Genomic DNA, 23,435 nt, shown 5'->3' with positions numbered 1-23,435 from the left:
TCACCCAACAGCTGCATGTGGAGGAGCGGAGACGCGAACCCGGTTCACCAGATTACGAGTTTACTGCTCTTAACCACTACACAAAAAAACAAGGAAAGGTTTCTTACAGTCCTTTTTTATTTCAAACCTGACAGAGAGAGGCTGTAGCACCCAGCCTCTTGGATAACAGTGTTGTCCCCAGTTCATCGCCACCCCCCTTCTCTCCCACTTCTTCATTCATCATCACCTCCTCTACAGGTGCTGCTAAGTGCCCTTTGTCTTCAAGCTCTTTGCTCTCCTACTTTTAAGGCTTGCCGGGTTCTGGGAGATGGTGGGACTGGAATGCTTTCTAGGGACAACATGTCAGCCAGCTATTGCTCCGGCTCTGATTGCTCCTCCTCTCCCATTATTTCCCAACTTTCCCCCTCATCTGCCTCTCAGCTGTGACCTCCCTCAAACCCCTGTTGTAAATCTATACTGTCTTCCTCTTCCTCCTCCCTGGGAGGGTCAGGATGGGGAGGTGGCCTCCACCATTCCTTCTCCTCTGCCCAGCCTCTGACACCTTCGGCTGATTAGCATTTTACATCATTTTAAATGTATTTGTGGGAGAGGGATTATTTCTTTGTTTTATTCTTGTTCTTGCTTTTTTTATGTATTTTGAGTTTTTATTCTGTATTTTTTACGCTGTGACATGCCCTGAGATCTTCGGATGAATGGCAGTGTAGAAATTTAATAAATAATAAATTTAGTAAATAAATAAATTCAAGAAATATAAATACCCTACGCCTATGGTAGTGCACCAGTGATGAAGAGTACCTGCAGTGTACAAATCCAAAGAAGATTATTTAGTGGTGTGCACATGAAGGGGGGTCTAAAGCAAGCCAGTGTAATTTAAGGTGGCATAAAATTACACCTGATCCAAATCCTGTTCAGCAGCGGGACTGCTGGTGGTGCTCTGCTTAAGCCTGGCAGAGGGAAAATAAGCATTTGAAATGGTGTTCTATGCCAGGTTGCCAGGTTCCATGACTGAGCTGAAAGGGCTTAGAATCCAACCTAAGTCATCCCGTCCCGTCCCCCCCGGTCTGGCTGTACCCCTGCCATGCCCCTGAAACACCCCTTTTGGGGTACTTACAATGCTATCGGCTCAATCATCTTTGGCTTAGCCAACTGAGTGGGAATCAACTGACTGAGCCAGAGATCTGCTGCATCCTACGCTGATCTTCCCACTGGATCTTGCCACAGGATCCCTGACTCCGTTAGATTGCATACGGAGCTCATTTTGCACCCAGGGTGACTAAGCCAAAATCTTGATTGAGCACAAACATGTTTTTTTTTTTTTCCCCCTGTTGTAATTTATAATTTCCTGGAAGACAACACGGCCCTCCTTGCAGTGTCTGTTCACAGCATAAAACTGTCAAATTCCCATTAAGCTTAAGGTGAAAAATTAATGAACCATTCAGTTCAGTTATTTCAAAACTAATACAATTCTATTAGCATTGTAGCTGAAAGTCAAAGAAGTGGTATGCACAATTACAGTTCAGTGTCGAGTCAAACTTTCCCTTTTCTAAAGAAAGGAAACAAAAAGGAAGATCATTAAAATGCTATTTTAGGGTACAATAGGAACACACACACACTTTTCCTCAGACGTCTAAATATACGTTTGGCTTTATTCACTGACAAAACATGACTTTCCTGTGCAATAATTTGGCTGGGTGTAGGTTGCCAGTAGGAATGCAGAAAGTTGTCTTATACTGAATCAGACCAGTGAGCCATCTAGCTCAGTATGTCTTACACTGACCTAGCAGCAGTATTCCTGGGTTTCAGTGGGAACATTTCTGGCTCTACATGGAAATGCCAGGGATGGGACTTTTGCATGTAAACAGATGCTCTGTTACTGAGCTCCGACCCTTCCTTAAAGAAAACTGGAAAGGTCTGGGTTAAATGTTGATGAGGAGGGACCATATAAAGGTCAACACTCGTTCACGGACCACCATGCAATACAGAGACCCACTTAGAACCCCTTACCGAAACATCAACCATGACATTTGTTTGGTACCCAGCCCCCCAGTAGAATTTGATAATGGTGTGAATTTGGTTCCAGAAGCAGGAGGAGTTTCGTTTCTGCTCCGTGGTCACAAGGGGACTAGACTTTTTCCAGGACACATCCTCTTTCTCAGGGGTACAAATTGCACTTATTTGCTTTGAATGGCTGCCATGGCATCCTCTTTTTTGCAACAACAACAACAACAACAACAATAATAATTTATTTATATCCCGCCCTCCCCAGCCGAAGCTGGGCTCAGAGCGGCTAACAACAGTAAAAGTAACACAGTTTACATAAAATCACAATCAATTAATTGAAATACATTCTAAAATCATTTCATTCTAAAATCAATTCAGAATGAAATTAATGGCAACCATTGGGCTAGCGTTCTATGAGGATTACCAACGGAGGGGGTCAGGCTGTGCCTTGGCCAAAGGCCTGGCGGAACAGCTCTGTCATGCTGGCCCTGCGGAAAGATGTCAAGTCCTGCAGGGCCCTAGTTTCTTGTGACAGAGCGTTCCACCAGATCGGGGCTACAGCCGAAAAAGCCCTGGCTCTGGTTGAGGCCAGCCTCACCTCCCTATGGCCTGGGACCTCCAAGATGTTTTTGTTTGAAGACTGTGTGCCTTCACACAGCACATCGTTAAAATGCAGTATTCACTTCCAAAGGAGGCAGTGATGGCCACCAAATTGGGTGGCTTCAACAGAGGATAGGACAAATTCATGGAGGTAAAGGCTATGAATAGCTATGATGGCTGTGCTTTGCCTCCATGGTAGGAGGCTGTATGCTTCTGATTACCAGTTGCTGGCCATATATCCTGCTTACAGGTTTCCTACAGGCATCTGATTAGAATCATAGAATTGTAAACTTGGAAGGGACCTCAAGGGTCTTCCAGTTCAGCCCCCTGCAATGCAGTTCAATCTCAGCACCCATGAAAGATATCCACCCAGCCTCTGCTTAACAACTTCCAAGGAACGAGAGTCCACCACCTCCTGAGGGAGACCGTTCCACGGTCAAACAGCTCTTACTGCCAGAAAACGTTTCTCAGAAATCCAAAAGTGCCCATCATGGAAGGCCTGTCATTGAATCAGAGTGGCATGTTCTGTCCGTGAACTGTTCAAATGCACTGATCTAGAGAAAGGTTTTATTGTCGTATACTAAGTTGTTCTCTTTACCCCCTCAACTCTCTTTGAAGATGGAAGCTATAAACAGAACCGATCGAACCTCACTTCTCTATTAGTCCAGCCTATTTGTGCGGCATTGGTGAGGAAGCTGTTCCCTTCCCCCGAGAAGGCTGGTGCAAATGAAGATTGCGAACCCCTGGAATTGCTGGCTACAGGTAACAGTTCCTCCCCCCCCCTCTCTCTTTCTCAGAATGACGATCCTCTTTAAATTCAGAACTTCCGTAAGCCCTTGAAATTGCATTACGCATAATTGTGTATAATTGGGGGCTTTGAGCAATTGCAGGTACATTCCTTTAGCAGCACTTTAAGAAGAGGCGAGGAGAGAGAGAAAGTGTATATCAATTACACTCTGAAGAGCTTGCTGAGATCGAGCTCAGAACGTTCTGAAGAGCCGCTGATAAGAAGAGCGATGTTAATGGGGGGGGTGGGGAGAGAAAGTATTTCACAAACTCGTTTAAAAGTACACAAAAATTCACAAAGCTTACACATACCTGTCTCCTTGTTTGTTGCATCTGCCAAGATCTAACTGATGCAAGTCAGATATCTGGAGTACCACGTCTCTCAGCACATGGCATTAAAGTCGAAATTCATGCTATTGACTGAGAAGATCCCTCCAATTCACCCAAGAGAGGCTTCTGTAGCTGCAGAGCCATTTGTTAGGCCTTGTTGGACAACATACGATATCAGGGAAGCGTTTAAGGCACCAGGAGAGCATTAAAGAGTTGGCTTTCCTCACGTTTTCTCCCCCTGAGTGTGTGCCTCCAGCATATCTACTAAGCTCTCTACAAATAGCTCTGCTTGTGTACACTTTCATTTGTATCACATTGCAGGAAATAGAGTGCTGTGTTTGCACCTCTGTTTGTGCGTGTTTGTACATCATAAGGGGGCATTGTTTCACTTAGGATAAAAATAAATAAATCTGACAACAAAGAGGCAGAAATGCATTGAGTGAATTTGGTAAAAGGTGTTCTCATCTCAATGTTTTGGGAAGCATCATACACTCAAGGAAAGGCAGCAGATCACAGCATTTTAAAGTTGGAAGGGATCCTGTGAGCTATCTAGTCCAAACCCTTGCAATGCAGCAACCTCAGCTAGATCATACATGGCAGATGGCCATCCACCCTCTGCTTAAAAATCTCCAAGGAAGGAGGGCCCACAACCTTCTGAGGGAGACTGTTCCACTTTCAAACAGCTCTTACTGTCAGAAAGTTAGTCCTGATGTTTAGTCATAATTTCCTTTCTTATAACTTGAAAACATTGGTTTGGGTCATGCCCTCCAAAGCATCAGAAAACAAGCTTTCTCCGTTCTCCATGTGGCAGGGCTTTGGGCATTTGAAGACAGCTCTCATACCTCCTCTTAGTCTCCACTTATCCAGGCTATTGGCCTGGCAGAAAGGTTTTCAGCGAGGGTATATGGCGATGCTACGTTCCATTTGGTACATCTGTCCATACCCTGAGATGGCACCAATGTACTTCAGATATATCCAGAGTGATAACCCAGAAACTGAAAGATACAGGTTATAATAATAATAATAATTTATTATTTATACCCCGCCCATCTGGCTGGGCTTCCCCAGCCACTCTGGGCGGCTTCCAACAAAATATTAAAATACAGCAATGCATCAAACATTAAAAGCTTCCCTAAACAGGGCTGCCTTCAGATGTCTTCTAAAAGTCTGGTAGTTGTTGTTCTTTTTGACATCTGGTGAGAGGGTTTTCCACAGGGCGGGTGCCACTACTGGGAAGGCCCTCTGCCTGGTTCCCTGTAACTTGGCTTCTTGCAGTGAGGGAACTGCCAGAAGGCCCTCGGCGCTGGACCTCAGTGTCCGGGTAGAACGATGGGGGTGGAGACGCTCCTTCAGATATACTGGACCGAGGCCGTTTAGGGCTTTAAAGGTCAGCACCAACACTTTGAATTGTGCTGGGAAAGGTTTGGGGAAAGGAGAAGTACCTTTTGCCAGTGGGTGGTTGGTGGCCATTGGAACTGGTGGGGTAGAAATCAGTGAGACCAATGACTGGTGGAGCCTCAGCCAATGACAGCCAGAGCCAACCAATTTGAGTTTTGTCTCCATCATCGCCGCTGCTGGGGACTGAGGAAGTGCTGCTCTGTTTTGCAGAGCCATGCAGATCCTCATGTCTTTCAGTAATCACACAGTTTCTTGTGGTTGGGGTTTTTTTTTGGGGGGGGGGGGATGTGGTATCAATTTCTGTCCAGCTTGAAAGGAGTGTATATTATATTTATGAGGAAAACCACACCAGCTTATGCTGTAGAACAGCAAAAGGTCTTAAAAATCAATCCAGATTTATTTAGAGGAGGGTGGAGAACAGTTAAATCAGATTAAACAAACAGTGTCCAAGGGATCAATCACTTCCATGCAAAAGGTGACAGAAGAGCAAGTTCGTACTGCAGCAACTTCCAGTCGTTCATCAGCTGTGCTAAATAAGGCATTGCATGAGAAAGTTTACAGTATATTCAGCATTCTGTCTGCAGCCATTGATTCACAATTAACTTTCTTCATAGACTATTTGATACACTGCTAAGCAAGAATTAATTTTGCAGAGATAAATGCACTGTATTAATAATGCAGTGTGGAATATTCCCCTATCAGGCTGGCCTGCTACATAGATAGCATCCATTTCTCTTTTACAAAACCTTGGGTTACAAATTCTTTCCAGATTTGAGTCAAAATGTGGATGGGATCAATTTCTGAGATGAAAAAGGTACCAGGATAAAGCAATGGAAACTAATTAAGTAAAGTTGTTTGTGTATTTTCAACAGTGTAAGAGACCGTTTATTATTAGCATTACAGTGGAACCTCGGGTTGCGAACGTGATCCGTGCGGGAGGCACGTTCGCAACCCACAGCTCCGCATCTGTGCACGTACAGGTCGCAATTTGGCGCTTCTGCACATGTGCAAAGTGCGATTTAGTGCTTCTGCGCATGCGCGAGTGCTGAAACCCGGAAGTAACCTGTTCCGGTACTTCTGGGTTCGGCGCGGTGTACAACCTGAAATTGCATAACCTGAAGCGTCTGTAACCCGAGGTACCACTGTAGTTATTCCTAAAAGAAATCCCCGCTATTAAAAAGCATATGAAATTGATACACTTTTAACTTACTGAATTGGAAGATTTAATACATAGATTAAAAAATTATCGGTGCATCTATCTTTATGAGAGAAGGAGGCTCCCAGTGATGTACTGGGGAGAATTCCGGATTTGCAAGGATGTTAATTCATATCCTTGCTCAGTCATAAAGTTCCCTAAACTACACACTGGGTGAGATGCAATGATAAATGGCTTATGCAAGGGAAATCCACTCACACAATGAGACTTCCAGTTTATCAGCTACCTGCATGCCCCCCCATCTGCTCCAGATGGTCCCCCAATCTTCCTGAGCATATTTTGGGGGCATATGGTAGCTGCCGGGGAAAGTAGAACCCCCACTGCATGAGAAGACACCCAGTCAAGCTATATTGAATCTCACCAAATCACTGAGTTTTGTACTGTGGGTGCTTTTCTGTTTATCACCTGTAAACAGCTCCTTGGTTTGAGGTAGTCCTTCATTTGGTCTTGTGGGACTCCTCCCCTGTCAGTGGGTCCCAGCTGTGGGTTCTCTGGCTGTGGTGGCACTGGGCAGGCAGATCTAATGACACATTTAATTTCCCACCATGTTCCACAGCACTAGAAAAATAACAATTATTATTATTATTATTATTATTATTATTATTATTATTATTATTATTAATGCAGGCTACAGCCTGCACTGCCCCACTGTGCTGCCCCACCCCACAAAGTAAGAGACCACATTTATAGGAGCAATTACATGATAAGATGTGTGCATGAGACATCCACATGGTTTGGAACAATTTGAACCATACAATACGATACTATAATCTTTATTGTCATTGTCCCATACAGAACAACAAAACTGACAAATCTACATCAGACATTCAGAAACCAACAAGCCTGCTATCCCAGCCTGGTTAGCCCCCTAAAAACTCTGATACCCCATAATTAAATACAATATACTCCCATAGAGACTACCTTACACTATGTTTAAAACCAAAATCACATTTGAATAGAAACTGTTTGTCAGGCGGCTAGTCCTAGTCTTTATAACCCTGTACCTTCTTCCAGAAGGCAGAAGCTGAAAGAGATCATTTCCGGGGTGCGCACTATCCTGCACTATCTCTGCAGCTTTCTTATGGCACCTGGAAGCATAGATTTGATCCAACGTGGGAAGAGTGCACCCAGTTATTCTCTCCGCAGTCTTTACAACCCTGGACAACATATATAAGCACATAAAGGACATGCCACATCAGCAGGAAACCTAATGGTTCTGAGTGTCCATTCCCATTAGCTGAGCAAATGTCAATAATCAGGGATGATGGGAGTTGTAGTCCAACATTTGGAGACCCACCTCTGACATATCACATGATACATTTCCTACACAATTTGGGCCCTCAGTGCTATCCATGTGCGGCCACAGATATGCACTGTGTACAACAGTGACAAAGGAACATGAGGCCACCTGTGTTCGTTATGCATCGGCTAATGGTTTTCGAAGTAAAAAGGGCTCAGGAAGATGGGGCCAAACTGGAACTGTTAATGATAAGAGTAATCCCTTTCTGTTCTTTTAGTCGTCAAGTAGCTTTATGGCTTAGATAAAGTTTAGAGAATATTTCAAGCCGCATTAAGCTAAAGTCTCCCTGTCACTTTCCAGAGCATAAAGTAGAAAGAGATAAAGTTGTCAAGACCTTTAAAGTCTTTCATCGGACGTCTAACAGTGGAAAGTGAGATTTGTTGTCAGAACTGTTTAAGGGAAATTAAATTTTACTCCTTTTCCATACTCCATTGAGAGCTCTTTGAGCCTTTTGTTAGGCACACTAAGCCTTTAAACCAAGCAATGTTACTGTACAATGTGCCCATTCATTTTATTATCTGATTCCAGAATATGCCGCTTGCCGGTGGAGAACATTCTCTTTCATTACTACCCATTTAAGGATGAAATGACCATTGAAGAAGGCATGGTGTGGCCACCAAAAATGGGTTCTATTTCCCCTCTTCTTCTGTAACTGTTGCAGCAATAGGGACGGGGGAGAAATTTGAGGAATTCACTTTCAAAAGTGGACTCATCTCATCTACACATCCCGACCAATCTGCAGATTGGAGATGGATGCCAAAAAAATTGTTCTTCTTACAGAAAGCTACTACCTAGTGCAGCTAGTCAATCAACTGATTTTCAGTGCTTGCAAAGCTCTGTGTGCAGCTCTCTGCAAGCCATGGCATTGTCTGATTGCAAAGAGTTGTGCACCCAGCTATGATATGGGGTAAGGCTGAAACCTCGCTTTTGGCCCAGCCACATTTTTACCTGCCCCAGGTGCAGAGCAGATAGGTCTGGCCTGGCCACAAGGGCTTTCCAGGCCATATGAGTAATCCTGGTGGCTCTACTTACCGTAGCTAAATCATCTTGCTGTGCCTGTTTAAAATGCAGCTGATATTACCATACTGTTGAATAGTGGGTAGACATAGCAGACGACACAGCGATTCTTCCAAAGCAGCTCTTTATTTGTAAGCTGGAACAGAACTGAACAGCCAACAGCTCAGCCGGCCTGCTTTTATAGGCAGCCAGCTGTCAACATTGCAGCAACAGCAACCCAGGGTTTCCCACCTAAAATAACTGACGTGGACCTGAGTGAAAACTACATACACAATACTCCTGGTGGCCAGGGTGAGAACTTCAATACATAACACATACCATGATTGTCTGGGGGGAGGGAATCACTGCCCCTTAGATCCATGGGGAGCAGCCATTCTCCTCCCCGCTCCCTGCAAAATCATCTGGACAGTGATAGTGCACCATCAGTTCCCATCACTCTCAGGGAGAACTGCATGCACTAAGGAAATCATTTGTGAACCAGGCAAAATTCCATTAAAAATGTATATATTAGGGTAAATGTTGCTGATGAATTCTGAAATTTTTTCCCTTTAAAATATTGAATATTGACATGGAAATGTTTGGAGCTTCACTCAACAAGACCCTTGTTCCCCTCACAGAACTACAGTTTTCATAATGGTTTAACCATTACTCCATACCCTCTAACATTTCTCTGATGAAAATAGGGACATCCTATTCAACAACAACAATTTTATTATTTATACCCCACCCATCTGACTGGGCTGCCCCAGCTACTTTGGCGGCTTCCAACATATATAAAAACATAATTAAACATTTAAAAATTCCCTATACAGGGCTGCCTTTAGATGTCTTCTAAAGGTTGTATAGTTACTTCTCTCCTTGGCTCGGGGGTTGCTTAACTCCATACCCTCCAACATTTCTTTGATGAAAATAGGGACATCCTTAGGAATCGAATCAGAAACCGGGACAGCTTCTGTAAATCCAGGAAAATAGGGAGACTTGGAGGTTCTGTCAGTCTGAAGTGTAGCTCTGTGAGGGAAAAAGGGCCCTCCTAACAAATTTCAGCATCTTTAGCAAACTACAGTTTTCAGGATTGTTTGGGTCAAGCCATGACTGCTCAAAGTTGTACAATACTGCTTTGAATGTATAGTGAAGATGGGACCATATACTGTGCTTGTACCATTTTAAATAGTTTTATATAGCTGCACGCTACCCTGGTGTTTTGTAAGAGGGTGGTTTATTTTATAAATATAAATAAATAAATACACAGCCGGGCACACAGACAAATCTGAACCACAGGATTGATGATCTTTGTCTGACCCCATCCAAACCCCAGGCTTGGTGGGGTGAATCTGTGTGCATAGTGAATCTATGCACAGGCAAAATCCCCACTCACATTATCGGCATTAATGCTAAGAACTTCAGTATCATGGCTTGTGTTGTATTATTATTAACATTTTGCTGAAGGGGGGGGGGGGAGTCTATTTGCTGTTGCTCCCCTTTCAGCCCGTAATGAGGTCATTTGTTTTCTCAGCCCGAGAGGTAAAAGAAGAAAAAAAAGATATTAGTTTTAATTAATTTTTAAAACAAACTCATTAGTCAAATGCTGGGAATATGAACTTGAAAGCCCTTTTGACAAAGACAGAGGGACGGGTTATTTTCCTTGTTGCAATATTCTCTCAGTGGAAACATTTCTCTGTGCTTCTGGAACGAGACCAGAAAATGAGCTGACTGCGGTTGGCTGAGGAGGAACAGCCAGCGAAATAATTGCCTCTGATTCTTCCCACATCTTCCCATTGGTTCCATGACTTTTGATACATACACCATCCTACATTCCAGTTCCCATTCTCTTCTCTCGACTGCTCTTCTCTTGACTGCCAAACTGGCGACAGCGATGTTCGAAAAGGGAGGTATTGCCAGACTGGGGTAGCCCTGAGGTTTGGAGAGGAACATTAAATTTGGAAGTTTTAAAGTAGCAGGGGGCTTGTTGCAGAAAAGGTTCTGTGTCTCACCTCAAGGAAGACAGAGATGACTATAAAGTGTAATATGGAACTTTACTTAACACCATCAGTTAATACTGGTTAAAGCAGGAGGGGAAAGAGAAACTACATTTATAATTCAAGAAGGAAACCCCCTCCCAGAAACCCCATTGTGGCTCTGTTCTTCCTCTTAGTAAAGTATTAATTAAACATTGCTGCTTGTTTGAACAGAACGAAGAAGGAGGAACCCAGAAGAGTCCAGCGCAGACTGAGCATGCTCAGTATCCATGGGGCATTGACTAACTCAGGCTTCCTCAAACTCGGCCCTCCAGATGTTTTGAGACTACAGTTCCATCACCCCTGACCACTGGTCCTGCTAGCTAGGGATCATGGGAGTTGTAGGCCAAAAGCATCTAGAGGGCTTAGTTTGAGGAAGCCTGAACTAACTGTTGAGGCAGCAGGGAGGGAAAACTGGGTTGGCTGGAAAGAAGAGACATATAGATATAAAAGGCCTTGAGATAACCTCATTCTATGGGTAGGCCGCTTCCTGGATCATATTGGGTGTGGTGGAGCCACTATGCTATCTTCCTAGCTGGTGGGTCACTCCTAGTTCATGGGAGGAAGTCAGCATGGTGCAAATGCATTGGCAGGAGCCCCAGATTGGCTGTGCTGGCATGTTTGCCTTGCCCTGATCCCCCTATTTCCTCACTATTTACCCTCTCCCTCCCAGTAAACAACATCAAGCCAGCTACCGGGAAGTGAGTGTAGCAGCTCTACCGCATGTGACAAGATGCTTCTGGAGAATAGGCCATAGGAAACAGTGTGGAAATCCGAGATTTTAATATACAGTGGTACCTCTGGTTACATACTTAATTCGTTCCAGAGGTCTTCGTAACCTGAAACTGTTCTTAACCTGAAGCACCACTTTAGCTAATGGGGCCTCCTGCTGCTGCTGCCGCGCTGCGTGATTTCTGTTCTCATCCTGAAGCAAAGTTCTTAACCCGAGGCAATATTTCTGGGTTAGCAGAGTCTGTAACCTGAAGCATATGTAGCCTGAAGCGTATGTAACCCGAGGTACCACTGTACCTGGATTGGGCAGCAGGGTGTTCAACACAACGATAGCAACAAAAAACCAAAACCAAAAACTGCAGAGCCTAATGAACATACATAGTGGACCCAGAATGCTGATTGACTGGGGAGCAGATGGGAGTGGCTGGGACACTGAAAAGAAGCACGTTTTGTTGCAGGCGTTCCTTTGCTCCTTCTCATTTTTCTCATAATCAAGCTGTGGGTTCTGTTGCTTATGTAGCCAGAACAGAACCACTTAAGTGAAGGTTTTTCTAAGTGTTTTGTGGCTGGATGCTGCCCAGAGTGGCTGGGGAAGCCCAGCCAGATGGGCAGGGTATAAATTATTATTATTATTATTATTATTATTATTATTATTATTATTATTTATTACAAACATATGATCTTTCTCTCTTAGCAGAAAGAAGAACCGTGACACTGGAAGTTCAAACACAACCAACATACAAAACAATGTCCAATGTCGTTGCATACTTAAAAGGAGCCACAATTCCTGGTACGTATATCTTTAGTCCGCCACCTGAAGTGGTTGAAAATAAGAAGGCAGTTGGGTGGGGAATGACTGGGGGCAGACTGAGCTTGACAGGGCAGGACCTCATTGGTCTAGGAATCACTGAGTGCTGCATGTTATCTAAATTTCATTACTTTAATTTTCATTTTCTTAAAAATAGGATTTTATTAAAGCTTTTCCATAATACAATAAAGTAAAAACAAAACAAAGCAATCTAAACAAAAACAAAGAGAAAAGAAAACACCACAGAAAAACCAAAAAAGAGAAGAAAAGAAAAGAAATAAATGGGAAGAAAAGTAAAAAGGACTTCCCATTTTCCCTCTGTCAGTTACATAAAAGAAATTACTCAAAATAATCACTATAGAATAACTCCCAGAGGATCTATTTTCTGTAAGGCAATATTTTCCCAACCTCCTGACCCAAATAGGTTAATTCATTTTCCTTCTTACACTAGAAGTTCAAAATGGGATCTCTAATTATTATTATTAATAAATGCCAGTGATATTTTTTTCTATATTCAAACACATCAACTTTGTATCCAACCATTCCCTCATATTGAACAATAATAAGTGTTCCATCTTTTTTAAAAAGGTTCCATCTTTTTTTTTCAGATTGGTATATTTCAGGCAGCACTCAGCTAAGTTTTATACTCAGAGCAGAGCCACCGAAATTAATAGACCTAACTTAGTCACGTTCATTGATTTTGACAGGTCCACTCTGACTAAAACTTAGCTGAATGCCACCCAAATTCTTGTTCTGTACTGTTCTCTTGCGGCCTAGACATTATGGGGGGAAATATGGACACTAACACTCTGTTAGTTTCATATATTATATAAAGCAACAACGACGACAAAATCCTCTGACAAAATCCAGTCTATTGATTCTTGCACCAGTTAAAGCTCATTGCAGATTGTGTCTAAAATTCTTCTACAGTGTTATTGCAGTGAGGAGAACTACCAGGGAAATTTGTCAATCAGACTGTGTGTGCCCAATTAAAAAATGTTCATAAGTAGTAATCGCAGGGGGGTAAAAACCCTGAGGAATATGTAATTTCATAGACAATTTAATGTACAGACAATTTGCTATACAGACTTCCCCAGCACACGCCAACATGTTGCCAGCAGGGATGTGTGAGTAACTTCAGATAAGAAGAAAAATAAGAATACCCTTTAACTTTTCTTTATTTAAGAAAGGGGCTTTTTATGCTAGACTGTTGTTAGACTAGAATCATCATGACAGACATAAATACTATGTTTCCAAGCAAATGTACCAGAACAATTTGAGGCTGGGCAGGGGCTTTTAAAGTCGTTCCTTTTTGATGTGCTTTAAAGCTACGGTTGCCACAGTCTCTTGAAGCGAAATCTGGAGGCAGCTTGACATTACCTGCTGAGGTGACAAGTCTGAGGGATTTTTAAAGGGTTTTGACAAGACTAATGAATTTTACCAGGCTGTAGCTCTATAGGCAGTGGCAGGCGGTGGGCTCTGAATTTTCAGCGGTGTCCTGTGTGATGCTAACATACAGTGCCCCCGCTGCTCATGCTCTGTTCTGACGACATCTGGGGACCAAAGATTCTCCACATAAGGGCTCTTCTTATGTTCTTATAACACTTCAGTGCCTTTAGAGCAGGCATCCCCAACCCTCGACCCTCCAGATGTTTTGGACTACAATTCCCATCGTCCCTGACCACTGGTCCTGTTAGCTAGGAATCATGGGAGTTGCGGGCCAAAACATCTGGAGAGCCGCAGATTGGGGATGCCTGCTTTAGAGCAAAGAAGGCAACAGCCCACGGTGTCAGATATGCTCGTTTTGGTTTAGTCCCTGAGGCACAACCATGAATTTAAGTGTAATCATTTACTCCAGTTTTACCAGTTTCAGTCGTTTCTGAAACCTGCTCAATCTTCAGTGACAACAGATAAGTTCTGAAGATGAGGCACTCAGAAGAGTTCTGTATCGCGGGCTACAACATTACAGGGAACCAGGCAGAGGGCCTTCTCGGTAGTGGCACCCACCCTGTGGAACGCCCTCCCACCAGATGTCAAAGAGAACAACTACTACCAGACTTTTAGAAGACATCTGAAGGCAGCCCTGTTTAGGGAAGCTTTTAATGTTTGGTGCTTTATTGTATTTTAATATTTTGTTGAAAGAGTAGCTGGGGAAGCCCAACCAGATGGGTGGGGTATAAATAAATTATTATTATTATTATTATTATTATTAGGCTGGCACAGCAGGCAAATATGTTTGCATCTCTGGTTAGGATCAGGGTACCAAGTAGCCAAAATCTAACTAAGGCTTAACAGGTATAAAGCTTTTGCTATTCTCGTGAACAGACATCTTGAAGCCGGCTGATTTCAGTGGTGCACAGCAGATGCGATGCAGCTGGGCAAAAATGGGAAAGATCACCAATACAATTAATGCTTTCAGTGCCAATTTCTCGTGCTGCTTAATTAACAACAACAACAACAATTGCTTGGTTGTTGTTTTTCTTCTCCTCCCCACCCCCAGATAGATATGTAATAGTTGGCAGCCACCACAGCACGTTAGGTGCCTACATTAGGCAGCAGTGGACTCATGGAACTGCCGTGATGACTGCATTCATCCAGGCCTTGATGAGGAAAGTGAAGAAAGGATGGAGACCAGACCGGACCATCATTTTCTGCTCATGGGGAGAAACTGTGTTTGGCAAGATCGGCTCCTACGAGTGGGCAGAGGTAAGAAAATGCTGCCTTTTACCAAAGTCCTTAACCCAAGGGAAGCTGGGGTTGCCAGAAGGATCAGCACCAGCAGCCAGCCCTTTGGACACTAGCACTGTAAGGAGCTACAGTGGTACCTCTGATTACAAACTTAATTCGTTTTGGAGGTCTGTTCTTAACCTGAAACTGTTCTTAACCTGAGGTACCACTTTAGCTAATGGGGCCTCCCACTGCTGCCGTGCCGCCGGCGTGCGATTTCTGTTCTCATCCTGAGGTAAAGTTTTTAACCTGAGGTACTACTTCCGGGTTAGTGGAGTCTGTAACCCGAAGTGTTTGCAACCCGAGGTGTTTGTAACCCGAGGTACCACTACACCATAGCTGTCAACTTACAGATTTGAAAATAAGGGACCAGCAGCCTCGAAAATAAGGGATCAGCAGCCAAAATAAGGGATTTTCCCAGCACAGGTATGTTCGACTTCTGAGCCCCTCCAAGCCAAAGGCAGAAAGCCCAGCCAGCAGCCAAACAAAGCCTCAAGCGGTGGTTCCCACAGCACAGCAACCTGGCAAAGGGGATGCAGCAAGGAAAACCACCGTCACCTCTCTGCTGGGAAGCGCTGAGCATTGGCGAGTCCCCAGGCAACGCAGCCAATTTGATCGGCACTAGGCATGCAAGCTCCACCACCCCCAGTCGTTCTTAGACTCCTTATTGGGTGAGCAACGCAGCCAAGCAACACAGTTGGAGCCTCCCTCCTCCCTGGCTGGCAGGGAGGGAGGGAGGGAGAGGAGCTGCTTCCTTTGAAACCCGGGAAATTTAAGGGACATCATCAATAAGGGACAGCAGCAGGACACAGTGCTGGGATAAGGGACTTTCCCGCCAAATAAGGGATGGTTGACAGCTATGCACTATACTGGTACCCTCATTAGGAAGCATAGAGTTGAAAGGGACCATGAGGGTGCAATGCAGGAATCTTTTGTCCAACATGGGGTGCATTGCTGTGAGGGCTTTAATTGGAAATTAATGGGGAGAACAACTTAAAACTGGAAAAATTAGAATCTGAAAGAAACTCAAAGGTTTAAAGATGGGTCATGGGTTCGAAACCCACGTTGGGCAAAAGATTCCTGCATTGCAGGGGGTTGGACTAGATGACCCTTTTCTTCCAACTCTTGCGTTCTATTAGTCAAAACAGCTCAGCCCCTTGGGAGTGTCTGTTGACTGAAATGTTTGCAAGGTTTCCGGCATGCCTACCAAAGAGCTTTATTGACTAAAATGAAGATGATCTCATTTTTTAAAAAAATGCATTACAGACTCATATTTTTTCGGTGGTGACTGATGAGTCAGCAGCAAGGTAAACAAGGTGAATGAGACGCCTAAAAATAGTAGAAGGGAACTGAGCACTGCCTGCGATTAGTTCACACCAATGCAAGCAATTAATCACAAGTGCTTTTCAGAGTTCCCCCCGCAATTTGTAGACAATTAAAATGTTCCTCTGTGGCAAACAAAAGCTAAGCAGAGTCAACTGAATGGTGAGCCTACCAGATGAAAATAATTTTCTAGAGGTATGTCAGAATCCACTGAGGGCACAAGAAGTGTTAATGAGACAATCTGTCAATCTGGTAGAAGTCCCTACCTTTCTCAGTCAATCAGCGACGTGGAGGAAACTGGGTAAATAAGCAGTAAGGACAATCTAGGTGGGTGGTTAATTGGTACATGCCTGTCTGTCAGATCAGACAACAAAGCAAGGCAGAAGGAAAAGATGGATGGGAAAATGTTAAAACTAAGGATAAACACATACTAGCACATTTAATCAGAGCACTTGAATAAGATGGATCAGAACAGGTACATGTTTTACCTGGCCTGTTGTGATCCTCTGTATCCAAAACAATGAAGAATATGAAACTGTAATAGCTATTATCATAGCTATTATGTGTATCTGAAGAAGTGTGCATGCACACGAAAGCTTATACCAAGAACTAACTTAGTTGGTCTTTAAGGTGCTACAGGAAAGAATTTTTTACTTCAGCTATTATCATATTATTATTTCTTTGAATTGTTGCATTATCAGTTTGATTCAACTGCGGTGAATTATGGTGCTTCAGTTTATGATTCCCAATTTACCATTCCCAGCTATTTAAAATCAAAGAGCACACCAAGGTAAACAGTTGCTCTCAGACTTCTGCTTTCTATTTGCAGCATGCGTAAGTGTATTTAATAACGTTGCGACGTGCCCTCCTTGAGCTACAGCATGCTGATTGACTTGAATAAAGGATGTGTGTCTCTCGCTCTAACACACACACACAATACAAATGTGAAGGGGGCTTCAGCAGCACTGCCTTTCCCCTCCTGCAGCTGAGCGAAGTGTCAACAATGCTGTTATCTCTACGGATTACCATTGGGCATTCACATGAATGGGTCCAAGGGACGTGGGAAGTGAAGTCCTAGGAAGCTCATTTGGGAGGAAGAGATCTGCACATGGGTATAGCAGTGCACACATAGGGCCCTTTCACACGAACACCGAATTTGCAGCCGGTGAGAGGAATGTCCAACACCCATGCCATCAAGGGGGGTGGGGGTGGCAGCACTTCATGCCCAACCTTACCTCAGTGAGTTTTATCAATGTGCCCAAAGCCTGTGGCCATATCATCAAATGGGCTTCAAGGGTTATAGCATCTGATAGTCATAGTTGTGTCTAGCTACAAATGTAGCTCAGCTTTGAATGTGTGGAGGCGGGAGCCCTAGTCGGGTGTTCATAATGAAGGAATGAGCACACAGTGAGGGGAGAACTTGCTGAAGTGTAAAAGCTCTGCCTCCTCTCATTTGAAAAGGGGAGAACAGGAAGGAATGTGCTGGTTTCACCCCCGTCCCAAGCCACATTGCTCTCTGTGGTTTCTAGGGTGACTGTGTGTTGAGGAGAATCCTCCTATACAGGGTGGGTGCCACTACCAAGAAGGCCCTCTGTCTGGTTCCCTGTAACCTCACTTCTCGCAATGAGGGAACCGCCAGAAGGCCCTCGGTGCTGGATCTCAGTGTCCGGGCTGAACGATGAGGGTGGAGACGCTCCTTCAGGTATACTGGACCGAGGCTGTTTAGGGCTTTAAAGGTCAGTGCCAACACTTTGAACGGTGCTCGGAAACGTACTGGGAGCCTATGTAGGTCTTTCAGGACCAGTGCTATATGGTCTTGGTGGCTACGCCCAGTCACCAGTCTAGCTGCCACATTCTGAATTAGTTGTAGTTTCTGAGTCACCTTCAAAGTATCTCCGTGTAGAGCACATTGCAGTAGTCCAAGCGGGAGAGAACCAGAGCATGCACCACTCTGGCGAGACAGCCCGTGGGCAGGTATGGTAGGGTCTCAGCCTGCGTACCAGATGGAGCTGGTAAACAGCTGCCCTGGACACAGAATTGACCTGCACCTCCATGGACAGCTGTGAGTCCAAAATGACCCCCAGGCTGTGCACCTGGTCCATCAGGGGCACAGTTACCCCATTCAGGACCAGGGAGTCCTCCACACCCGCCTGCCCCCTGTCCCTCCAAAACCATACTTCTGTCTTGTCAGGATTCAACCTCAATCTGTTAGTCACCATCCATCCCCCAACCGCCTCCTGATACTCACACAGGACATTCACTGCCTTCACTGGTTCTGATTTAAAAGAGAGGTAGAGGGGGGTGGGAGTAAGATGCTTGTGCATACTCTCTCCCTCCACCCAACGTTGCAAGTGGCTGCAGCATAGGTGAAAATGGGTCACTGGTGCCCCTTACATCAGCTGGGCGAAGCTAAACTAGATACCTCCCCTTCTCCTTGGGCTGCTTTCATCCCAGAGGTCAATGAGGCTTCCTTTTGAATTTTCCTTTGTTCCCGAATTACCATTAAAGAATGGGTATTCCTGGGGAAAGCAGTGAGGCAAAAAAAAGGGGGGAGCACACAGATACAGAGGTTTGAAGTGTGAATCTGTGCCTAGAAAGTACGGTGCAAAAAGTGTGGATACCACCCCCCATGCCGGTGATCATTAGAAGAAAAATGCCTGTCTTGCTTTGACTTGGATGTCTTTACAAGTGATTTAGCACAATTCATGGAGTATAAGGCTATCAATGTCTATTAGCCACAAGGTATTAAGATTGAGGGCACAAGGGGACAGCAGAGGACAAGGTGGTTGGACAGTGTTCTCAAAGCTACCAACATAAGTTTGACCAAACTGCGGGAGGCAGTGGAAGACAGGAGTGCTTGGTGTGCTCTGGTCCATGGGGTCACGAAGAGTCGGACATGACTAAATGACTAAACAACAACAAATTACTTCCACTATTGGAGGCAGCACATCGCTGGGTACTAGCCGCTGGGAATCACAGGTAGGAAGAAGGCTGTTGTACTCAGGTCCTCCGGAAAAACAATCTCTCAAAGGACCTGTTGATGGCGTTTTACCATTTTACTGTTGGGAGTGTACAGTGGTGCCTCGCAAGACGAAATTAATCCGTTCCGCGAGTGTCTTTGTCTAGCGGTTTTTTCGTCTTGCGAAGCAACCCTATTAGCGGCTTAACGGATTAGCGCTATTAGCGGTTTAGCGGCTATTAAAGGCTTATCGGCTTAGCGGATTAGCTGCTAAAAGGCTATTAAAGGCTTAGCGGCTTAGATAAAGGGGGGGGGGGAAGCAAAAAAAAAATCTCAAGACTCGCAAGACATTTTCGTCTTGCGAAGCAAGCCCATAGGGAAATTCATCCTGCGAAGCAACTCAAAAACGGAAAACCCTTTCGTCTAGCGGGTTTTCCGTCTTGCGAGGCATTCGTCTTGCGGGGCACCACTGTATTAACTTATGGTCTCTGTGTGTGGTTTGGGAGCTGCACAGTCAGGGGGAAAACAATGCTGTCCAGGGTTGTAAAGACCGCAGAGAGAATAATTGGGTGCACTCTTCCCATCTTGGATCAAATCTATGCTTCCAGGTGTCATAAGAAAGCTGCAGAGATAGTGCAGGATAGTGCGCACCCTGGAAATGATCTCTTTCAGCTTCTGCCTTCTGGAAGAAGGTACAGGGTTATAAAGACTAGGACTAGCCGCCTGAGAAACAGTTTCTATCCAAATGAGATTTTGGTTTTAAACGCAGTGTAAGGTAGTCTCTGGGATGCGGGTGGCACAATGGGTTAGAGGGAAGAGGGTGGAAAAGCAAATTTAGGCCTGGCTCTTCCCAGGTGCTTTATGAAGTCAGCAGCTGCTGTAAAAATCTAATGGAGAGATTTGACAGGGGATGCCACTGTAACAAAGTTGAAGTGTGCTGAAATTATTGCTAAATGGAAAGGGGTGTGATTTGCTTGGGATCATGTATAAGCAATGTGCGGAATTTTTTTTTTTTTTTTTTTAAAAAAAGCCTCTTCCTTGCAACTGAGTGATGTTTTTAGAATGAGCTGTGGGAGGTGGGGGCGAAGTACCAAAAGGGCCCCTTGTAACTGACTGGAAGCAAAATTTGTTTAGTTCCACTTCAAATCATCTTTACATCAGACATAATTGTGTTACACCCCTTCTGCTCGGCATAAAGAGCCTCTTCATAGAACAAGCGGCTCATTACTGGGAAGGCAAATGGGAAATAATTGAAATGTGGCTCATGCAGATCCCTTTGCCTTAAAAAACATAATAAAGTGACAACACTGGAGAAAGGACGCAATTCAAATCTAAAATAATGGTTGCCTGGTCTGAAACATCAAGTGCATTGAGAGTGTGTCATTGATTGCATTTGAAGTTTGGTGTCTTGTCAGAGGCAAGTTTAAGATTTTTTCCCCTTCTTAAATAAAACAACTTCCTGTTATTTTGCAGTATGTAATGTTTTCATTCTCAGCTTTAGAACTGTAGAGATTCTTAATTCCTTCAGGCCCTGTTTTTCATTTTGTTTCAGACGATGTGAGAAAAGGAATTATAACCTTGCTAGAGAGAAATTAAACAAAGGCGTTCTTTGAAGTTCCTAAAATGATATTATAGAGGGTGGGGGAAATGAGTTAATTATTACTTAGGGAATTGGAGTGGGTAGTAAAACACAACACACACACACACACACACCTTTTCTTCCCTTTGCAAGGGACTAAATGAATATTGTACATCTTAAATGTGATCCTCTTATTCAGTATGATTGCTTGTTTCAGGATCTCAAGGAAGTTCTCCAGAGGAACGCTGTGGCGTATGTGAGTCTCCACAATCCAGTCAGGGGCAAAGCAGTTTTGCATACCATCGCATCTCCTTCTCTTCAGCAACTGGCAACTGAGGTTAGAAAGGTGAGAACCTTATTCAATTCCTCGTGATGTTTAAATCAGGGGTAATGCGAAAATTCATATTTGACATTTGCAAATATCATGACGGTGTACAATAAAAACAATTGCAATATCATATGATCATAAAATACAGAATGGCCAACATTGAATCAAATCCATTCTCTTAAAAACACATAGCAATAGGCGATGAAATGTCAGAACTGTAGGCGCCTGTCTCGTTTCAACGGCAGCAGTGTCCCAAACTCTATGGAAAAACAACATTAGTTCATGTAGAAATTAAATATATGGGAGATAAGTGTAGGAGTCTTCCCGAGATCATCACAGTGATCAGGCATTTTATATTAAAGCATGATATTTTTTTACTTCTGGAGGTTTTGGTCTTTGAGAGCTTGAATGATCAAAAGCGCCCAAAGCTACAGAATTCCTGTACATATAAGCATAGATTTGTAGAGAAAGTACCCTAAGGGTAATTGAGTATAGCCCTCTGCAACATAGGAATCTCAGCTAAAGCATCCATGACAGATGGCCAACCCTAAACTCTGCTTTAAAACCTCCACTGCGTTCCAAGGGAGTCTGTGTAAAGTCTTATGTCCATGTTGGGTTGCCAGACCTCTGGGTCTGACCTGAAGTCTCCAGTTTGCCTGGCCTCCTCCAGCTGGTAGGCAGAGGGCTTGGAGCTCCAGGTGGGTAAGAGAGCTTTTAATAATAAAAAATATTTTAAAATATATATTAAGAAGACCATGCATGCAGCTTGCAAACTTCAGCCCAGCACAGGAGTGCCAACTTGGCTTCGTGACCGTGGGTGCCCAGGGTCATGGATGCCATGCAGCGTGGCATGGCCCTGGTACTGGAATTTGTGGGTGCATGACCATTCATGGGGAATTTTGTGGGTGCACCCAGGGCCCCAGGGAGTTGGCTGCAAATTATAGCATAGACACTCTGGGGAGGTCTATCTTCTTCTGCTCTGCTCTGCTCTCCTAATTAATTTCCATCTCCAGGGCCTGCCCCTGTGACATCACCAGGGGCCATTCCTAGGTCTCAGATTTATTTGGCTCCTGAAATCTCAGAGACTGGGATGCTCCTGACCTACCAAGTCTACGTGAACGTCGTTTTGGAAGGTCAGGGCCTACCTAAAAATTTCGGACCACGTGCCATTGTTCTCGCAGAGCAGCTTTATTGTTTGGGCAGGTTGCCGTTTCTACCCATTAAATGATTGTCGTTACAAAGAGTTAAGTGGGCTGATGGTATATAAATAAATGAGGGAAATGGGAAATCTACACTCAGCATGGAATAATGTGCAGAAGCAAATTTCTTGCTCAGACGCGTTACTTTGGGGGGGGGGGGTTGCTGATCTTCAATTCTTTAATTGGTTGCAAGGGATGTTGTTGTTTGGCACATAAACAACACGCAAGCACTCATTTTATTTGCCTGTCATGGGGATTCTGGCTGATATACTGAATTAAAAAGAAGAAGGCTGATTTAAATATTTGGATTATTAAGCCAAAGAGGAATTCAAACAATTTGAGACCTTTGGAAAGTGAGAGTGAACTCTGTTCAGCCATGCTAATTATTGTCCACATTGATGGCAGGAGGATTCTGCCAAGTTACATTTGTGCCTCTGACTGTTTTGTGAGGGAAGTTGCCATTTGCTGGCTGGCTGTGCTAATGAATCACCATTTATTTGGCAGACTGTCACTGGAAACTCAGAGTGGGTTGGTACGGAAATTAAATCTCCCAAATAAGACCATTAATTCATTAGTCTTGAATTTACATTCCGCATGCACAGAAGTTATCCTTGACGGATCAATTAGTTGACATTCCCCAGGGATTGCCTTGTTAGTCTGTTGCAGCGAAAACAAAAAAGAACTTTGTGGCACCTCGAAGGCCAAACAAGAAGATTGTGGCGTAAGATTTTGTGAGCAACTGAAAGAGTGCTGGTCAGCTCCTTCTCTCCCATGCAATGAATGAATGTCTCTCCCACTTATAAAGCCTCACACTTTGTATTGTATACTATCCGGAATCTGTGCAATTTTATGTTTTTGAGATCCATTCTTTAGATTATGGATGTATTTTTGTATTTATTTTTTTACTATATCTGAGAAGAAGAAATACTTCTCATTTACACCACTTCATAAACATTTTTTGGGAAGCAGTTTATAAATGAGGATTTAGGAATGTAAGAAGGCATTGATTTCTGCTCCAAACTATATTCGCCACCTGCTCTGCTGTTTCTTTTCCACTGCAGTTCAGCTTCCAAAAAAGCTATGATGTTTGACTCACTGTCTGCTGTGGAAGAGTATT

General features: G+C 44.0%; 1 protein-coding gene across 1 annotated transcript in view; it reads left to right on the top strand.

Annotated features, from left to right (window-relative positions):
• NAALADL2 (N-acetylated alpha-linked acidic dipeptidase like 2) overlaps window positions 1-23,435 on the top strand; it is a 547,930-nt gene that overhangs the window by 326,841 nt on the left and 197,654 nt on the right. The window contains exons 6-9 of the mRNA XM_081008376.1: window positions 3,220-3,363; window positions 12,093-12,185; window positions 14,704-14,909; window positions 21,009-21,137. Of these exons, the coding sequence (XP_080864502.1) occupies window positions 3,220-3,363; window positions 12,093-12,185; window positions 14,704-14,909; window positions 21,009-21,137 (572 nt within the window). The remainder of the gene's footprint in view (window positions 1-3,219; window positions 3,364-12,092; window positions 12,186-14,703; window positions 14,910-21,008; window positions 21,138-23,435) is intronic.

Source organism: Podarcis pityusensis, assembly GCF_964106645.2.
Source record: "Podarcis pityusensis genome assembly, chromosome: 5".
NCBI classification, from domain to species: domain Eukaryota; kingdom Metazoa; phylum Chordata; class Lepidosauria; order Squamata; family Lacertidae; genus Podarcis; species Podarcis pityusensis.
Note: the sequence above shows the minus strand (reverse complement) of the source record. Positions and strands in the feature narration are given on the sequence as shown.